Genomic DNA, 16912 nt, shown 5'->3' with positions numbered 1-16912 from the left:
AGAATTTATCCCGCCGCCCGTGACGTAAGACATTACATTACCTCCATGTTGAATAATCTACTATTATTGTTTGGTTATTCACTTTAAAAAATCGATAAATATCGATATATCGATGTACTAGACCGATATAACAATTGGTATCGAGTTAATTCGATACCAATAAATATTTTTATAAACCTTCATCTTCATAGATCACAGACGTTTATTTCTACTGTGCTATAGATCGACCGAAAAGAGTCAATAAATGAAGGCGCCACTTTCGTTTTTCTGGTACCACCATAGATTATCTACTATATACTAGAGGGTACCTACCACCATGTACTGCAACCAAAACGATAGGTATTGAAATTTTTTAAATTATTTAAAACACTGGGGTATCTGAATAATAGTAAAGTAGAATTTAAAATAATATACTAAAGAAAAGAAAAGATTTGCGAAAAGAGTTATCGAGTCAACCGGGGACCTGAGAGCTGGCAGCTACCTTGGTCAAAGAATTAGTTTGGCCATTGTTGGTAGTTGATTCAACTACCAATTGTTAAAAGAAAATACGTAAGGATATTCTTCGTCAGTTTTTATTTAGTTGACATGTTGATGTGAACAGCAAACAAAAGAGAATGACATATTTATTATTGAGCTTATAAATAAACCTAATACCTACGAAGAAGTATTTATTCTAACAGCCATCCAAAGGGGTAATGAATAGAGAGCCTTCTCATAAGATTTTAATGTCACCCAAATTCCTAATGCAAACCTAGCACCATCTATTAGTTGGTCAACTACAACTGTAACTATATACATACCTATAGGTATCTACATACATATATACCTACTATACCTATATATAAATAGGTGGTACCTACTACGTGCATTATATAGGTAAACCAAAACCACAATAGACTTCTGACTTTACAGTGTTTTATTGAGTTTCAAAACAAGTATTAATTTAACAATAATACTTAATTTATTAGTGAATTGAAAACAATAAAACACTGAAAAGTCAAAGATCCACGTGATTTTGGTTTATCTATTTAATGCATGCAGTGTAACAGGACCACCTTTTTATTGGCACCTTAATTATTATAGGTTCATTGGAATAACAACACTGATTGTGATTTACTTTTTATTTTTATTATGTCTCACAGATCACTTAATGTTAATTTCACGAGAAGACGAAGAAGAAACCACTTGACTCGACGTACTAGTAACGGAATTTACCTTTCGCCAAAACAGAAAAAACAAAACACCATGCCGATTCAAAACACAAATGGCAGCCATTTGCAATCTCTGACCATAGAGTAAAGTAAATCAAGCAATAATTTAGTTCATGTGACCAACTAATAGACGGCGCTAATAAAAACTACAATAGGTGATAATAAGCGACTTTCCGGCCCCGGGGTAATGCTGCCAGCATCTTGGGTACAATGCCTCGCTGCGGTGGTCTCGATGAGGTTTTAGATTTAATTTAATTTATTTTAGTTTTAATTTAATGTTGTTTTTTTTAGATTTAAGTTTATTAATAGTTTATTTAAATAATTTGGTATCCGTGCAGCATTTTTATGTGGAAACCGAAAACTAAATATAATCACTATCCATATATGTTTTATAGATAATATATTTGTACGACATTGAAAAAAAAATAATATACTTCATATAAACTATCAAATTCCATTACTTATTCTAAAACTTTTATACCGACATATTGCATGGATATTGTAACAACTTACAAGGTAAACTGGAAGACGGCCCCACCTGTACTTCTTGAATATTCAAGAACAGCGGATACCCGGTGTGTGCTACTACGCCGCTAAATAAATCCGTTTTCGCATTATTTTAATTATACTAGCTGATGCCCGCGTGGATTTACGTTTTTCAAAATTCCGCAAGAATTCTAATTTTTCCGAGATAAAAAGTAGCCCGTTTAAATGTTAACCCAGGGCATAATCTATCTCCATTCCAAATCCGTTCAGCCGTTTTTGCGTGATTAACATCCACACTTTCACATTTATAATATTAGTAGGATTAGTTTGAGGTACATCGATTTCAATAAATCTTGATATTATCGACTCTGTAAGTAATTTGTAGTTTTATAAAATAAAATAAATTAGACCAATTTTGATACAACTTTTTCATCACAGATACCTACTAAGTACTTCATCATAATCATGATCAACCCATCGCCGGCTCACTACAGAGCACGGGTCTCCTCTCAGAGTGTGAAGGGTTCTGGCCTTGTGCGGATTGGTAGACTTCACACACCTTTGAGAACATTATATGGAGAACTCTCGGGCATGCAGGTTTCCTCACGATGCTTTCCTTTACCGTTAAAGCAAGTGATGTTTAATTAATTAAAACGCACATAACTCGGAAAAATTAGAGGTGCGTGCCCGGGATCGAACAACCACCGATTAGAAGGCGGACGTCCTAACCACTAGGCTATCACAGCTTGCAGCTTAAAGTACTTACAAACTAAGAAAGGAAAATCGTGTCCGTCCGCCATATTGTGACGTCCTAGTTAGAAAATGGGTAATATTTTGATTTAATAATATGTTTTTAAGACGTCATTCTCAATGGATTTTACGCTTTATATTACTATCAAAAACTGGTCATTCAAAAGCAGAGGGTTGAAATAAAACACTAAATTGGTTCTTAAAATTATTCTTATTCAGCACAATTTTCTATTCTTTTTTGTTTTATATTCATTCATTATAGTTTATATTTTAACCATCTTTTAATTTTCAAGAGAGAGATGCTGTACTTAAAAAATATAAGAAAACTTTGAGTTCAATTATTTCAACTTAGAACATTCACAATACATTATAATATAAATCCAATGGAATCAGATTACAAGATAATTTACAAGTACAAGGTCGTTTCATACATGATGCACTCCTTATTAATTATCTAGTCTAGCAAGCTGTGTTGCTATTCAGATGTGCTGTGTAATTAATGTCACAGTAACAAACTGCTTCTATTATACGATAACAATTATATTAAGTATAAATAAATAATCAATTAGGTTTGATTTTGGAAATAGTTACATCAAATCACTATTATGTCAATATTAGAAATAATGTAATTTGCAAAATTAGATGCAATATTAATAAATTCACAATCAATCAAGCCTCAGTATAGAAAACTACTACTTGTTGATTGGATCTCAAAACTTGAACATAATATTAGAATATGATTCTTTGTTATTCACCGAATAATGAAACATGATGTACCTAATAGGAAATAACCATGGATTTAGAAAGTAATAATTCTTACTAAGTATTAGTACTTAAAAATTCTTTGGAAATAATACACTAGTCTATTTTTTTATCCCGGAGACAAAAAATACGTTGCGTGTGTTGCCTGTTTTTAACCGCTCTTTAATAGTGATGTGAAGCAAACGAAACTTGCCGATAAAATATATTTGTCGGTATTCTTGTCATACATACCTATATGCATGACATAACAAAATGTGTTAAAATAATTTCAGTTCAATTGAAACAAGTATGGGCCGATTCTTAATTTATGAGTTAGGTGAATTATTATTTTTAGTAATTAATTATTCTTCAAGTCTTTCAAATAATGTGATTAGTGCTACTTTTTGATTTCGTTTCGTACACAATTGTATGTTCATTTTACTCGTTATGCACAAATTTATATTATTTTATTAACGATTTTAATCTGCACCGGAACTATGAGGACAACACTATTTTTGCTAAGCTGGTATCATTATTTTCAAGTTTGACATTTCTAGCTGTCATTTTAGTCTCTGGGATTAAAAAATAGACCATATAATATATAGCATGGTAAGAGTTTATGACACTATAGCTGCAAGTGTTATGTAAAATTATTTTTGACGACTAAGCCGAAGAACCGAAAATGGACGTTAATACCAGATTTCGATTAAACTTATGAAATAGGTGAAATCCTAAAATTAAACTTCAAAAGACTTATATGTTTTACACCATACATACATACATTTTCACGATTTATATTTTGTAGTCCCTACAAAATGACTTTTCACGCGCCATTTTAACTCCATGGGTCAACTGTCATGTCAAAAGTAGGTTCACCTTTAAAATATGTAAATACGAAAATCGTAGTTTGACATGAAATTTGACACAAAGTTAAAATGGCGCGTGAGAAATCATTTTTTACGCAATATTAACCTATGAAGCAGTAAAGCATTGAATGTTGGTTTTGGAAAGAAATAATTAAAACAAAATTTTGTCACCAATCAATTTGTTTTCAAAAACTAATTTATAAAGTGCAATATAATCATACATAATTATTATAGTTATTTGACATTGATATTTCAATAATTAATTAAGAAATAGTTTAATAATTTACATTTTTTCATATTACAGATTCTTTCAAAATACTTTCAGAAGCTAGCTGTCCTATTTTTTTTTCTTCTACGATATAGGTACTCCATTTTTACTTAGTTTTTATACAATAGTAGTGCTAATTTGTAACGTTTATTCTAAGGACTATCTAAATGCGTTTTATGACTTAAGGATCAGACACATTAGTGGATTCCGCGCTGCAACGCAAAATTAAAGCATGTATTTCCAGCAAGAGAGTTGGTACTGGCGAGAAACAACTATACATGCATTAACGTGTTAATGTACATAATACTTATATTTGAATAATGTCACAACTCATAAGACAATAACGAATAGACGGTAAAATACAGTATTAAAAGGCCTGGCCTCACAAGATAAATCATATGTATAAAATTATATACTGTCATGCATTTAACAAAGTTATTAAGAATTAATAATTGCAAAATATTGAGTCAAAGCCAAAAAAATATTCACAATAGTGCGTAGCAGTGCGGTCCGCTAAGTGTGCGCTTAGCTTTAAACACCTGAAACAGTCATACTTAATTATTACTTTGTAATACAAAATAATTCTTAGCAACAATTACTGTCAACAAATATGACGACCTTAATGTTAGTTTTATTCAATTATGTTTTTAATTACATTAATTAGGTAATAAAAATAGCTACTACATCTTTCTTAATATCTTGCTCCATCCTATACTGATGCAATGAAACAATTATTTGTAATGAATTCATTGAGAAACAGTAATAAATTAATTCAAACCAATATAATACAAACTTACATACGAAACGTAGTATTTTTAATTCAGCTCAAAATCATACATCAACACAATTCTTGCATGAAAATTGGCCCAAAATTATTTACCAATCTTCAGTTTTCAACGGGATTTTCTTCACTTTTCCAAAATACAGGTTTTTATTTTAAATAGGTACAATAACAAATGTTCGCGATACGAAAATAATAAATGGATCTTTCCTGTTTTGATTAATAATATGAAATGACTGTGAAACTCAAAACATGACCCTTGCCAAAATATTAGACTGATACACCGCACAATCATGAAATACTAGAACCACCAATGTCCCCTAGATAGTGTGTACTGTGTTTTAACTTGTAACGGTGCAGCGTAGTAACTGTTAACTCGCAACATGGCCTATCTCAAATTTTTGACGATTTCACATACTATTTCGTACTCCGCAGAGACACATTTCACGACAGTTATCTAATTAGGATTTCTTTTGAAAAACTCGTACACTAGCGAGGCTTCACCTACGCTGGCACTTGGCAGGCGTATGAAATATTTAGCTGAAGGAAACGCATTTTTTCTTCTTCTGTAAAGTTGTCAAAATACAGATACTACCGGTTGTCAGTTCACAGTCAGTAATAATATTAAGATGGCAAAATTGCGGACGGTGTATAGTTCCGAGACCTGAGAACTGCGTTTGCGTGAAATAAAAGGAGTGCCCGCGGGAATCACCGCGTTTAGGGTGTACACAGACAGTTGGATTTGGACTACAAGCCAATGGCGAAATTGCAGTCGGCATGCAATCCAAATGTAGCCCCGTATGTCAAGACCTTAAGCCCAGACTAAGGCCAAGAACTTTTAGAAAATGCGTTGCGCATAAATGTAAAGCTTCATTTATGCCAATGCAACATAGTGCGACATGATAATAATACCGCATGGCGCAATTTAAGCATGATAGCAATTATTGTCTCAGGCTGTAGTAATGCTCCAATTCTCAGCATGATGTTTGGCATAAAATAGACTATCGCTGCCGTAAAATTAAATGTTTCCAATGGTACGCCGTATTGTTGGATGATGTTGCTCCAGCATAAAACAGCCTTTAGAATAGCGCTATAGGCGACTAGGGGTCGTTGACGAGAATTTCGGCAACTTGTAAAACATTGGCGTCAATTCTGATGTCTTTCTCTGAACTAAATTTAGTTTCTTTTTATTAATATTGCTAAAAGAAGACAGTAAATGAATTACAAATTAAAGCCTCCAATTTAAAGTGCTACACTAAACATTATGCTCAAGCTTGGCACCTAAAGTCACGAGGTTTGACAGCTTTAAAAGATTGTATGTATGCCCTTTTTTATTACATTGGTAGGAAAAAGATGTAAATACTCTAAAAATTAGTTGCGATCAGAATCAGTACCATTCTCTTTACCAGTATCGCTGACTTTTCGTTTACGTTTTGTCGTCTAGTGCTTGAAGCATAATTCTGCTTTCTGTTAAATTCAGCCGAACACTGATTGTGATACGAAATACGAATAGTGTGTGCTACACCATATTATGTACGAATACATATAAATGCAAGCCATATTTTAAAGTGTTGAGTCTCCGAACCGCATTTTTGCAAATACTCTCGAAACAAAAAATACTATGGATTTATTGCTTAACACTATCAGCTTTATTACTAGGTATATCGCTAAAAACTACAATTTGCAGTCAGTGTATTTTTAGCATTAACCGTTAATGTTCTATTAACAAATGAGGACTTTATTCTTATAACACCTAAATCTTAGCAATCTATGTATCAGTAAAACGCGACTTTGATGCACGGCAATAGAGTTGAAACTATCGACGCAATGACTCAGCGTGTGTGTCCTTCATACATCATTCGTAAAATAGCGCGGCAAGCCTTTATACCCGATTTAGGTATTTTAAAATACTTAGACAGTCGGACATAAAGTATGGTTTATACGTTGCCAGTGCGCTGGCGCCAGTCCGACTGGCTTGAAAAATAAACGGGCGCTCTATTCTCTTGTTAGCCAGCGCTGGCTTGACTTGAAAAACTGTTTATACCAATACCAAGCCAGTGCTGACTGCCAGTGAGACTGGCAGCCAGCGATTGGCTTCTATAAACAATGCTTAAGAACCAAAGCACACAGATTTTGGCGATTTAATCATTTGTCGAAGCCATAACACATTTTTATTTTTATTGGATTTGTATTGGAAGTTACGAAGCGACTGCACGTTTCACTCGTCACATTCAAAAGCCCGTCCCAGCGATTTGTTGAAGCTCTTGTATGTCGTTTTGATATCCGGTTCAAACTAACAGGACCTTAATAGCTACTAAGGTCTAATTAGTCTCAGTAGCTCAACCGTTAACCGTTGAAGGCCCTGAAATATGAAAGGTCGGCAGTTCAAACTTCACCCGTTGCACTATTGTCGTACCCACTCATAGCACAAGCTTTACGCTTAGTTGGAGGGGAAATAGGAATATTAGTTATGATGAACCAAAAAAAAAAGATCGCGGATGCTAAAAACAGTGTGTGCTTTGGTCGATATCGCGGCGCAATCTCCTTCATTTCCGCAATTAAGATGCCTGTTCACTGAAGCGGTGCGGTGCAGAGATGTATTAAACAAACCAATCTGGTTGTCGGTAAATAACGTGATAATTTTATTCCGTCATCTGACAAAGCTCTGATTGGTCAACTATACACATCTACGCTCCGCTTCAGTGGACAGGCACCCTTTCGCACACACGCAAAACCTGTCTCGATAGTTCAACTAGTAAAATTTTCGCCACGAAAGTTAAAACTGCACAGTAACTAGTTGAATTTTTCTGATGTGGGTGGTACTCGTCATTAACAAGTGCAAAAAAGCAATGCGCTCCGACTCTAGAAAAATCAATTATCTGCAATCGTGTGATCAAAGATCAAATTGAATCTATACAGATCGATATTCAAGAACTTTACAGTTTCACACAAGCAGACAATTGATTTTGACTGCACAGAAACCGGCGATTTTTAACCTCCGAGACGCGTTCTGTAACAGAACATAACAAATTATTCACTGTACCTATTATACTACACCATACTTTTGTATTTTAGACGCGCGTTGATGTCGGCCAGACGTTCGAATGCGACGCACAGAGCAAGCGTCAAGGTAACAGAGTCGATCTTTTACACTAACTACACCGCACACTTGCACTCAACAATTCGCGCGTCGCGAGCGGGGGCGGTCCCCCCTCTACCGCACTCAGTACGGAGAGTAATAACTGCCGCGCCTGTACCCTCTGCGAACAAGGCAAGGCATTAGTGAAGGAAAGTGCTGCAAGCTTCTATGGGCCGACACACATCGATAAATCCGTCGTATTGCCTTTATCCAATACATAGGAACCTGCTCTTTTTTTATTTTTTTTGTGGTTTGGCGTAAAGATGATAGTCAAAAACCGACTGTTTTGACTGGATTCTTCAGCAGTCAAGCATCAATTTTTTACAGCAATCAATTCCGACTGACGCTTTTAGGATAGGGATCAACTTACATCAAAAATAAAATATATTTTTTCACTTCTCATGCTCGTAAAGTTCTTCTTTATGCTGGCTGTAAGCGGACTTTAACTGCTTTTCATGCTTTTGTGCATAAAGTATTTATAAGAATCTATCTGATGACGCAAAAAAATTGTAAGTATGATGAAGTTGTATAGGTCTCCCGACCTCATTACAAAGTTGCTCGATTTTCACGTTATACAATAAAATTATACATGTACTTATAATACCTAATATTGTTGTTTCATTTCCTCGCAATCGAAGTGAAAAGCAGAGTGAATAGTGAAAAGCAGCAATCCTCGACTTAAATATCTGCCCTCGCCTTTGGCTCGGGTAGATAAACGTCTCGGATAAAATGGCTTGTTTTATGCCCTTGTTGTACAATCTACTATTAGTGATTATTAAATAAGTTTAATTTACATTTTAAATTATCGACTGAACTGAAAAAAGCACGACAAATGTTTATGGCGTTTATTTCACTACAGGTTCCCACAATGAAAATGAAAATTGACAAAAAGACGCTAATTAGTTGGCAACATCGCTATTCTTATATTTTTAGCCAAGTAGTCGTCTTCTACTATCGTATCGTCAATCGGATGTGATTGCTGCTAAAGTGAATATTTTAGATCCTAAACTGTTGTCTACTCACAAAAAACTACTTTTAACTAATGTCCACAGTAAAAAGCAAACTGACAATATAAAAATTATATTTTTTATGTGTGAGTGCAGTTATAGTAAATATACGCAATACAGTCTTATGTAATGGATAAAAGCTTTAAGTTTGTGAAATTCAAGAATTCTGACAATTAAACAATGTATGGCTTCAGAAAATGCTACCATGCAATCAAAGCGCGACAGAAGGGGTAGGATTGTATTAAATAGCATTGAAAAAACATAAATGTGTCAATCACAAATTTTATTTCATACAGTTCCAGTGTGTTGTATATAGATAATTATTATTATTTATATTATATTTTTTGCTTGACATTCAACATATTATTGGTATAAAAACAAACGACTAACTACCGATATAAGAGATGCCACTGTGGAGACTGTTTTAAAATTATAAGAAACAATATAATTTATGTACGCTAAGTACAAAAAATACAAACAGTCGTCAGTTTATATTTAAATATTAAATAACATTTAGACCTCGTTCACATGAGAGCTTATTTAACGCGCCAAAAAATCGATCGAACAAGCCGATTTAATGATTTGCAACAATTTATATTTTACGCGTTTGCAATGCTCAGCAAAAAGCATTACAAAATTAATTTCGATAAAAAAGTGCGCGTAAAAACACTGATGTGTTGAATTTTTATTTATTTGTATAGGGCGCGCAATTATAAGAAGTTTAAACACGAGGCGTACGACTGCGAATTGTACAAAAACAGTTTTCAGCCGGGCTCCTTAACCGCACACATCATAAAAGAACCCGTGCGAACGAGGGCCCATTAATGACATCTCTTAAGGCACAACAGAGTAACAAACTCAAACTACAACAGATACTATAAAATAATAAACAATATCATTCATTTGAGGTGCCCACGACTGAGAAGTGTACCATGTGCCCGCTCCATACCAAAACCACGACGATCATTTAATATAATTAAAAAAAATTACATACATAAAAAGCTTGTACCAAAACAATGAAATATATCAAAATGCTCAACCATGCAAACATTTTCATTTATAGCTATAATATAATATACTGCAAACAGCCCAATAAACTGCTTTTTACATCCAGTATTCTTAAAATCAAATAATTATTCCTATATTATTCTTGAGACACAGGCAAACATAGAAAATGAAGGAGGGAAGTTTTCAAGGATTTATGAATTTGACTATTCATTTAGTTGTGTTATTGACTCATAGATACCCAGTACAATAATATTCAGTAACAGAACATTGTTTGTATCTCTGTTTTTACAAAATCTATCAAGGCTTGATAACTGAATAGATCTAATACTTAAGTGAAGTTAGGTCCCAATCCCAAAAGTAAGGTATAGTGCATACAATTTGAGAATGCACTCGTCATTTTTAGTCTGTGTCAACTGTCATGTCAAAAGTAGGATCTGTTTCGAATCGGCAGTAATGTGCATTGAGCCTAAGAATTGCTAAAACAAAAGTAAAAAAAAAAGCTGACATTCTAGACTCAAAACGACTAACTAATAAAAGGGACATTGAGATCAGCCTGAGCAATAGTTTCTGGTACTTGGAACATATAAATTTAATATTGAAATAATAATATCATGTTTATATCATTGTTCAAAACTTGTTTTCAAATCAAACTAAGCATCCTATAGCACTGATATGGAGCGGTGGGTACTGAAATATGAATATATGAATACAGTCTGCTTCAGCGTAGCTAGTAATTTATTAAGGTAGATCAATAAATTAAATCATTTATTTAAAAATAGATAAATTATTATGAATTACACAGATTATTTCAAAATACTAATAACCTCTTACAGGTAACTTTTTTCATAGTACTGTGCAACTTACAAAACTTAATAATACCTAATACTATATTCACCAAAAAGTTCTTAAAGTTATGTTGTACAGTCTGACATGTCATTTGTAGCAAACATTATTTCTGTATTAAAAAAAACCGGTCAAGTGCGAGTCGGAGTCACACAAAAAGGGTTCCATACCATCATACAAAAAATAACACTTTAATATTTTTTCATGTAATCCGAAGACCGTGAATTTGGATACATCCAATTTCACGGTTTTCGGATTTTTCCCTTTACTTGTGCTATAAGACCTGCCTACCTGTCAAATTTCATGATTCTAGAACCTACATCAACGGAAAGTAGCATGTAGGTTTCTTGACAGACAGACAACAAAGTGATCCTATAAGGGTTCCCTTTTTCCTTTTAAGGTAAGGAACCCTAAAAATGGATTGATCATGATGATGATAATTGTTAAATTAGTAGCACAAAGGTCTTTTAGTATGACGTAAATAAGTTACCTGTAAGAGATTATCATACATGTATAATGAACCTTGTATATTAAATGCATCAAAATTAATAGTGGTAATAGACTTGTGATTTCGCAGTCGCAGTCATAATCTACCTCGGGGATCTAGCTACGCCAGCGGGGGATCGAGTGGATGGTAGGGATGATCAATATTTATTAAAAAGTGAGCATAAAATCATCGATGTTTTGATGTCGATAGGGCGATAGTGAAAGCACATTTAAATATAGCAGTTTTTAGAACATAATTTATTTCAAAAATAAACGTTTTTTCTTTCTTTCTTTTGAAAGAAAAATATCAAATCGGAATATTCTATATTATTATATATAAGTATTTACTACGAATATGTAGTAACTTCAATCATCTAATATTTAAAAATGTATCACACAAGTTTCAAATATCCTTGTCATTTTTCGACGATTGTATTGATTTTAACATCGGCGATAATGTACTTGAATCGACATCGAAATCATTTATTAGTTAACATCATAGACAATGTTTTTCTGTTGTCGGCACTTATTCGGTTGAACACCAATCTTTAAACGAAACTATTGAGATGTTATTAGTATGACGATTCGCAGTGCGTTCGTTAACATAGTATGCAGGGTTGATTTGACCAATCAAGCCCAACCAATTGTGCCCAGCATGTAAATTCAATAATAATGCTTGATTCTGCGCACATTCACAATTAACATACGCACTGCAAACCGTCATACTAACGCCGTGGATTGAAACGTTTTTCAGAAAACGTCCAATTTAAACTTACAGATTTTGTATAACTGAATCAGTGCCGTTGGTCATGTGTGCGGTGTGGGGTTTGTGTGAAAGGTGTGGGTCGGAGGGGTCAGTAGGGGTTGTACCTGCCGCGGCGCATGGGCCGGTAGCCCGCGAAGTAGGGCGAGTAGCGCATGGGTCGGCCGCGGCCCCGCGAGCCTCGCGGCGGCCGATTCGTCGACGAGAGACCTGGCTTGTTGGTGCGCTTCGGCATCACCTGCAATATAATGACAATTGGGTACTGGGGCTCAAATTTAACTTTTAGAAACCGTGATCCACATAATATGATGCGATCATTTTGTGATTGAAACTCTCTCAGAATAGGTTTATCGTGTATTTATTTTTCACGTTATTATCGCTAGACAGTTTCACTAATTAATTAGTGACGCGTTTTAAACGGGTCTTAAACTTTGCAGATTGCAACATGTGTTATCTCTATATATAAACAGGAATCACTGAATGTGTTGCTGATCACAAATCTCGAGAACAGCTGAACCGATTTGCTAATTCTTTTTTCATAATATTCGTTGAAGTACGGGAATGGCTCTTACAGAGAAATTTTTTAAAAAAATCCTGAAAAATAATCGACTGTTAGGCGGTACGAAGTTCGCCGGGGCAGCTAGTTTCATATAAAACAATATAGGCATGAAATTGAAAAGCAATTTGAGTTGCAGTTTAGTCGCGCGTCGCCATTGCAACTACATTGAACTGCAATAGAATTACAAGCAGAAAGATACATACTACATAATATGCAAAGAAGTTAATATTACAGTTTTAAAAATAAAACATTTTTATAATAAGTCTTACCTTAATTTGCCGCCCCCTAAACAATGACTCATCCATAGCCATTGCAGTCTGAACACTATCTTTGTCGCCAAACTCTATGTAAGCAAACCCTTTCGGATGTCCATCAAACTTATTGCATAAAATTGTAACCCTGTAAACATTACAATCATTTTAGAGCCTCAATAGCTCAACCGGTAAAGGAGTGGACTGAAAACCGAAAGGTCGACGGTTCTAACCCCGCCTGTTGCACTATTGTCGTACCTACTCCTAGCACAAGCTTGACGCATAGTTGGAGAGGAAAGGGGAATATTAGTCATTTAACATGGCTAGTATTATTTAAAAAAAAAAAATTACACAAACATTTTTTGGTTATCAATGTTAAATATGTACATAATGTTTGGTAGGCTTGAGGCATAGGTAATCTTATACAGTCACTGTACAAGAAGATTTTTGTGCATGTAACTGTTACGTGCGAGTACCTACTTCATGGCAACTGTAGAAAACAACTGGCTATAATTTTGTCACCAAAAATCATTGATAACTTCCAAACATTTATCAATAAAGCTACTTATGTAACAAATAAGATAACAAAACAAACAAAAATCTATACCTTTATGATTATTTCATTCAAAATGCTAAATGTACTCTCCTGTACAAGCCATTCATACATTTTTAATTATTTTATAATATGTTTAGTAATTAGCTCTGCACTGTGCATTGTTGCAGTGTCAGCTACATCATACAGAGCTAATTAGTGTATTTACAAACGCTCACCTAACAAGTAACATCTTTTTATTGATCTCGTAATGGACTTAATATAAAAGAGTTCCCACAGGATTTTTAACACAGTAAATCCACACTAACAAAGCTAAAGTGGGTATCAGTTAGTCTATAATATAAAAATGAATCACCAAATGTGTTGGTCATCGCAAATCTCGAGAACAGCTGAACCGATTTCGCTAATTCTTTTTTTATAATATTCCTTGAAGTACAAGGATGGTTCGTACATAGAGAAAAATTTTAAAAATTTGAATCGACTGTTAGGCGGAACTAAGTTCGCCAGGGCAGCTAGTTATTAATAATATTGTAATCAAACCTATTGATGGAGCCACAGCCGTGGAAGTGCTGCTCCAGCTCCTCAGCGGTGGCTCCGTAGTCCACGTTGCCCACGTAAACTGATCTGTTGTCTGCTTCTATTTTTTCCTCTATCGACATGTTCAGCGGACTCGCTGTGTAAAAACAGATAAATAAAATAAAATAAAACATAGCCTATATTCTGAGTATACAATATTTTAGTTTTTAAGTTATTTGAATCACAAAAAATCTTTCAACTCTGAGTGCCTCCTCTAATTCTCCCCAGCAGTAAAAACACATAAACCTGTAGGGCGATTGTCTAAAACCTGCATCAATCATTATTACAATCTCTAATGTTCTGATTGGCTGAATTTGTGCGATTCTTGTTGCAACAATGCATTGTGGCCAATAGTGAGCGAGCATTAACCAATCAGAGATGATTGCGATCGTGACATTGTATCTGTCAAACAACCGCGGTAGGGCCACTGGTTTAATAAATGTCCCAAGGTAAGGTAGTAAAAAACTAGGGATATCTCTATTATTAACTTCAACACTAATTGTTCTATTGATATAGTTGATGATGGTATTGGCAGACATGGATACTTTTAATGGGAATAAATATACTATTATTAAACTGATGAATTTTACAATTGGTAAATAATATATATTTGAGAAAAAGTTAAATACAGACAGATTTTGTATAGAATACACTAACTATCAAAATGTCACATTTATCTTGACAAAAATAGCAGCACTTACTAAAACAGCATTACTAATATACATAAAATGCAATGTGGCCAATATCTCAACCAAAATTAATGATTTACCAATTAACTCTAAAATAGGTGGCAATCACAATGGATCAGAGAATTCATGGACCTAGGGAATGATATAAATGATATTGTGTGTATGACTTACTAAGTCCAGGCGGACTGCCCATGCTCATCTGTTTGTCAACCTCTGTGTGCATCTGTTTTAGTTTCTCTGCCTCCTCCTCCATCTCTCTCACTCTGGCCTTGATGGCGGCTAGGTCCGGAACTTCTGTGCCTGATGCTTCATCCTGAAATTATTCTAATCCCTTAATCCATACTAATATTATAAATATGAAAGTTTGTCTGTCTGTCTGGTAGCCTTTCACAGCCCATCCATTCAACCAATTTTGATGAAATTTGATACAAGGTAGTTCGCATCCCAGAAAAGGACATAGGCTACTCTTTATCCCAGAAAAGCAGAGAGTTCCCACAGGATTTTAAAAACCTACATCCATGCAGACGAAGTCGCAGGCATCATCTAGTCTTTGATATAAACAGCTTTGATCCTTCCACTAGTTCATGTGAAATATAAATGAAACTGTGTATCAGTTTAGATTGAACCAATTTTGATAAAGTTACAAGCCTCATCTACTTCAGTGTCTTGAAATTTTATAGCTGCATGCCAAATTTCAGCGTGATCCATCCAGTAGTTTGAGTTGTGTGTTGATAGATCACTGTCAGTCGCCTTTTCCTTTTGTAATTTAGACAAGTAGAGCTTTCAACTAACATTGTGTTAATAAATACATAATATAAAACTTAATTTATGAGATAATGATCATGATTTTTTAAAGTATAATTTATATGATGTAATGTTATTGTTTATTCACTGAAAAATTAATTTTAAGCGAGCCTTCACCGAGAATTCACTTTAAATAATTCCTTCAGATAGTTTTGCAGCGTAATTATTAAAATATTTACTGTAACGTTTCTAGTCTAGAAAACAAAAAGTGTAAAGCACCAAAACAGAAGTCTGTAAACTTCATATTACTTGAAATGTAAATACTAGTTTAACGGTTTAATTGATTTGATATAAAGGTATGAGAACACTTACGCCCAGGCTGTTGTCGGTCATATTTACTGAACCGTTGGCTCCGTCCGAATGATTGTTGTCAATCGAGTCTAAATAATCGTCATTATCGGCCATATCAACTTACTTCCGCCGTTATAAAATAATATTCAAATCTTCAAGCCAAACACAACACATCAACCACCTGTAAATAACATACTTTTAGCTAAATTCCTTAAAATTATCTAATGTCTACTGAGGAAGCTTTCTGACGTACCGGTAACCAATACACGGAAGTTTGAGTGACCTAATTTAAAAATATAAACAGCATTATCTACTTAAAAGTATTTCACTTCACACTCAATGTTTATTTCACACGAATATTTTGATATTATCGTAATATTTACAGATTTATTTTTAACTAAATTTCAAAAATATTTTCTTCGCTAAACAATTATTTGACAATCACAGTTGACAACTAATGACACAAAACACAAATGACATTTGAAAATGAAAATGGCGCGATCTTTGTCTATGGGTTATTAAGGCACATACAGTGCGACAAGGCCAAGACAAGGCTATCTTGGCGCGTGGCGAAAATCGGAACTAACGTTGCCGTCAAGTGTCCCCATTGTCCTTGTTAGAATATTCACCTTTCATACGTAAGTATTACCTATTTATTTTCTTTTGATTTCATTTGTTGTTTTGTTCCTTTCGGGTATACGCGTTTGACAATAGTCTGAGCTGTTGTTGCTTGCCCTTTGCTTGCCTCGCTCCACCACAGATAAACAGATAACACACAGAACAGATAACAACAAGCTCACAAGCAACCAAAGAGTATATAATCACAACGTTTTACAAGGA

At 34.3% G+C, this 16912-nt stretch overlaps 1 protein-coding gene across 2 annotated transcripts; it reads right to left on the bottom strand.

The window, feature by feature from the left end:
* Positions 1-2639: 2639 nt before the first annotated feature.
* Pabp2 (poly(A) binding protein nuclear 1) lies at positions 2640-16526 on the bottom strand. 2 transcript variants are annotated; one of them, XM_034979235.2, is made up of 7 exons: positions 16326-16526; positions 16094-16253; positions 15149-15290; positions 14253-14385; positions 13178-13307; positions 12457-12587; positions 2640-8363 (listed from the first exon to the last, which is right to left on the bottom strand). In XM_034979235.2, the coding sequence occupies exons 2-7, from the start codon at positions 16184-16186 to the stop codon at positions 8327-8329; spliced, it is 666 nt and encodes a 221-aa protein (XP_034835126.1). In that variant the 5' UTR covers positions 16187-16253; positions 16326-16526; the 3' UTR covers positions 2640-8326. The 2 variants fall into 2 exon arrangements, with proteins under 2 accessions (XP_034835126.1, XP_069361659.1); XM_069505558.1 differs by having other exon boundaries at positions 16094-16267; positions 16339-16526.
* Positions 16527-16912: the final 386 nt, after the last annotated feature.

Source organism: Maniola hyperantus, chromosome 20 (genome assembly GCF_902806685.2).
Source record: "Maniola hyperantus chromosome 20, iAphHyp1.2, whole genome shotgun sequence".
Classification (NCBI taxonomy): domain Eukaryota; kingdom Metazoa; phylum Arthropoda; class Insecta; order Lepidoptera; family Nymphalidae; genus Maniola; species Maniola hyperantus.
This window is presented reverse-complemented; position numbering and strand designations above follow the sequence as displayed.